General features: G+C 42.4%; 1 protein-coding gene across 4 annotated transcripts in view; it reads right to left on the reverse strand.

The window, feature by feature from the left end:
* The window catches only part of LOC118415131 (endoplasmin-like), a 25,721-nt gene that overhangs the window by 9,329 nt on the left and 13,704 nt on the right, over positions 1-2,688 (reverse strand). For 2 of the 4 annotated variants that reach the window (XM_035819494.1, XM_035819495.1), the window contains exons 9-11: positions 1,555-1,593; positions 995-1,104; positions 303-462 (exon numbers count right to left, since the gene is read on the reverse strand). In XM_035819494.1, the coding sequence (XP_035675387.1) occupies positions 303-462; positions 995-1,104; positions 1,555-1,593 (309 nt within the window). The remainder of the gene's footprint in view (positions 1-302; positions 463-994; positions 1,105-1,554; positions 1,594-2,688) is intronic. The other 2 variants (XM_035819497.1, XM_035819496.1) reach the window with 1 other exon arrangement.

Raw genomic sequence — 2,688 nt, forward strand, 5'->3', positions numbered from 1 at the left:
CGCGCCTAATGTGAAGGGGGTATAACCACCAATGTACACACACACACACACACACACACACACACTTTCTAACTCACATACACACACACAATTTCACACACACACACACACACACACGCATATGTACACACCCTCTCTCTCACACACACCCACACTCACACACACTGTCTCTCTTTCTTAAAACAGCCCACAACACACACAAACACTTTCACACATGCGCGCACGCACACACACACACAAGCACACACACACAAACTTGTACACACACACACTCTCTCTTCAAACAGGCCACAGTTTATTACCTGGAACATGTCACGGGGACCAGTCTTGGGTACAAACAGGATGGACCTGAAGGTGACCTCTCCCTCTGCCACAAAGTGGGTGTGGGCCAGCGGGTCATCCGAGTCCTTGGAGAAGGACTTGTAGAACTCCTTGTATTCCTCCTCTGTAACCTCCTTAGGCCTGGAACCATGACGATAAGAAATTGCAGGAATGTGAATCAGATCCTGAAATTTCCATTTTTCCTACTGTCCAGAAGTGACCCCAAAAGAAATTCAAACTGTTCCAAAGTGAGGTTTAATTGTCCCCAACTTTTTTTGCACAGAAAGGCTATTGTTGTACTCTTGTATTATGGCATGACATCTACTATAATTATAATAATAATGATACCAAGGACCCTCACTAAGATTCTTTGGGATGATTTTGTGAAAGTAAGTGTAAGACCTACTCATGCTGTAGTTCCACAAATAAATACTCAGACAAGATGTGACCAAAAGAAGAAAAAATACTCAAATGCTGTCTTGGTCCTTTTTCAGACTCCCTTCATCTTTTACCCTTTTTGGGATTTGCAAGGTGCACACCAAGCATGGTCAAACTTTCCTATCAAAGCCCATGACAAAAGCCCAACACAATGCAGAAACTTGTGTGACAACATTAAAAATATCACCTATTATCAAACATTATGATGGCAAAGGTATCACATGAAGACACTCACGGCCTGGTCCAGAGGGGCTTGTTCTCGTTCATCAGCTCCCAGTCCCAGGTGGTCTTCTCCACAGACTTGGTCTTGGGCTTCTTCTCTTCCTCCTCATCATCCTCTTCAACCTGATTGGAGATGAAAAAGAAACGATCAATATCCCGACAAGGCTTTCAAGGAGAACCCCTAGTCATCTTAAAAATTACTTTTGAAAAAACAACCAAGGCTCCACCCCTCTTGCAATTGTTGACTACAACCTCAGATTTTGAAGCACTGAAATTCCAAGTAGAACTTGCAGTGGTGGAGGCAGTCTTCTATATACAATGTAATTGCATAGTTCCTGCAATGTTTCACCACTCACCACATTATTCAGGGTTTCTTGCAACTTCCAAGTTCCATACAAAGTAGATTTTAGTTTAATTTGGCATAAGGAAGTAAACAGAGGCCTTTACTGTGTTTCAAGTCTGCAGTAGAAACAATTCTGTTTGCTGCAGTAATACAATGGAAGTCCATATTCACCAGCCACCTATAACCTTAGAAACACCTTCAGAATCACTAATGAGATTAGACACTGGTACCTTTCCATCCTCATCTTCATCCTCTATTTCATCCTCATCCTTGTAAGCATTCAAAGGAAGAACAAAGGAAACACATCTTCATTTTTAAGTTGCAAATGTAAAGGTAATACAAATTATCATGCATTTTTATGTTCATAAGTCGCATGGTGTAAGAATCAAAGTCTGAGACATTTTGTGAAAAATATCTAAGTCAGCAAGCATACAGTCAAACCTGGTCTACCGACCACCTGTGCATAACGACCCACTGTCCACTACGACCGCCGAAAAGAGGTCCCTTGAATTTTCCCATAGACGTAAGCATTAACATTTCTGTATATGACGACCACTGTCCATCGCGACCACGACCACCACTAAAGGCGACCGCACGTTACCTAAACACTGCCAAAACGACCGCGGCATGTGATTTTGTCCCGCTACTTTAATGTTCACGGCGAAAAATGAGCGTTATTGCCACAAATTATTAACCGCTATGGCCCCTCAAGCCCTCCCATAATTTCTCATTACTTCTGGATCGGCACTTCACTCTACAAATTTTCGGTGGCTTCGTGATGTGAATCTCAGGCTAAAATGCCATTATATCCAGGGAGCAGACATGAAAGCGTTTAGTTTCACCAGGCTTTTCGAAGATAAACTAAAAAAAACGCATTTTCTGTCATAATAAAACATCTGACTCGCTGTTCTTCCCGAGAATATATACGTATTTTTTGTACAGCGCGGTTCAGAATCGCGGCGTCTGCAGGTCGGAAATACGCATCTCTGATTGGTTGAAACCACACAAACAACAACAACTGCATGTATAATGCCGGGGAATCCCCGGCGATCTCGCGCTCTGATTGGTTGGAGCGGTGCATCATGGGAACTTTGCTGCCAGCTCGACGCCATCTTGTTTCAAAGACTTACGTTTTAAAACGCAAAAGAACGCTATTTTCCACGATTACGTAGCACAATCCTAGTTAAAAATGCATAATCCAAAGAACTTTCCGTGGGAAACATGTGTTAATATGTGAATTTATGGTGTCTCTAGCGTAATTTTGGGTTTCGATGCACCCGTAAAGTGTGCTGAGAGTTAGCGTGGGTTTTCAAAATATACCCCGAAAATAATGTCGCATTTTTCACGTCACACAAAAACAAAAC

Source organism: Branchiostoma floridae, chromosome 5 (assembly GCF_000003815.2).
Source record: "Branchiostoma floridae strain S238N-H82 chromosome 5, Bfl_VNyyK, whole genome shotgun sequence".
Classification (NCBI taxonomy): Eukaryota; Metazoa; Chordata; class Leptocardii; order Amphioxiformes; family Branchiostomatidae; genus Branchiostoma; species Branchiostoma floridae.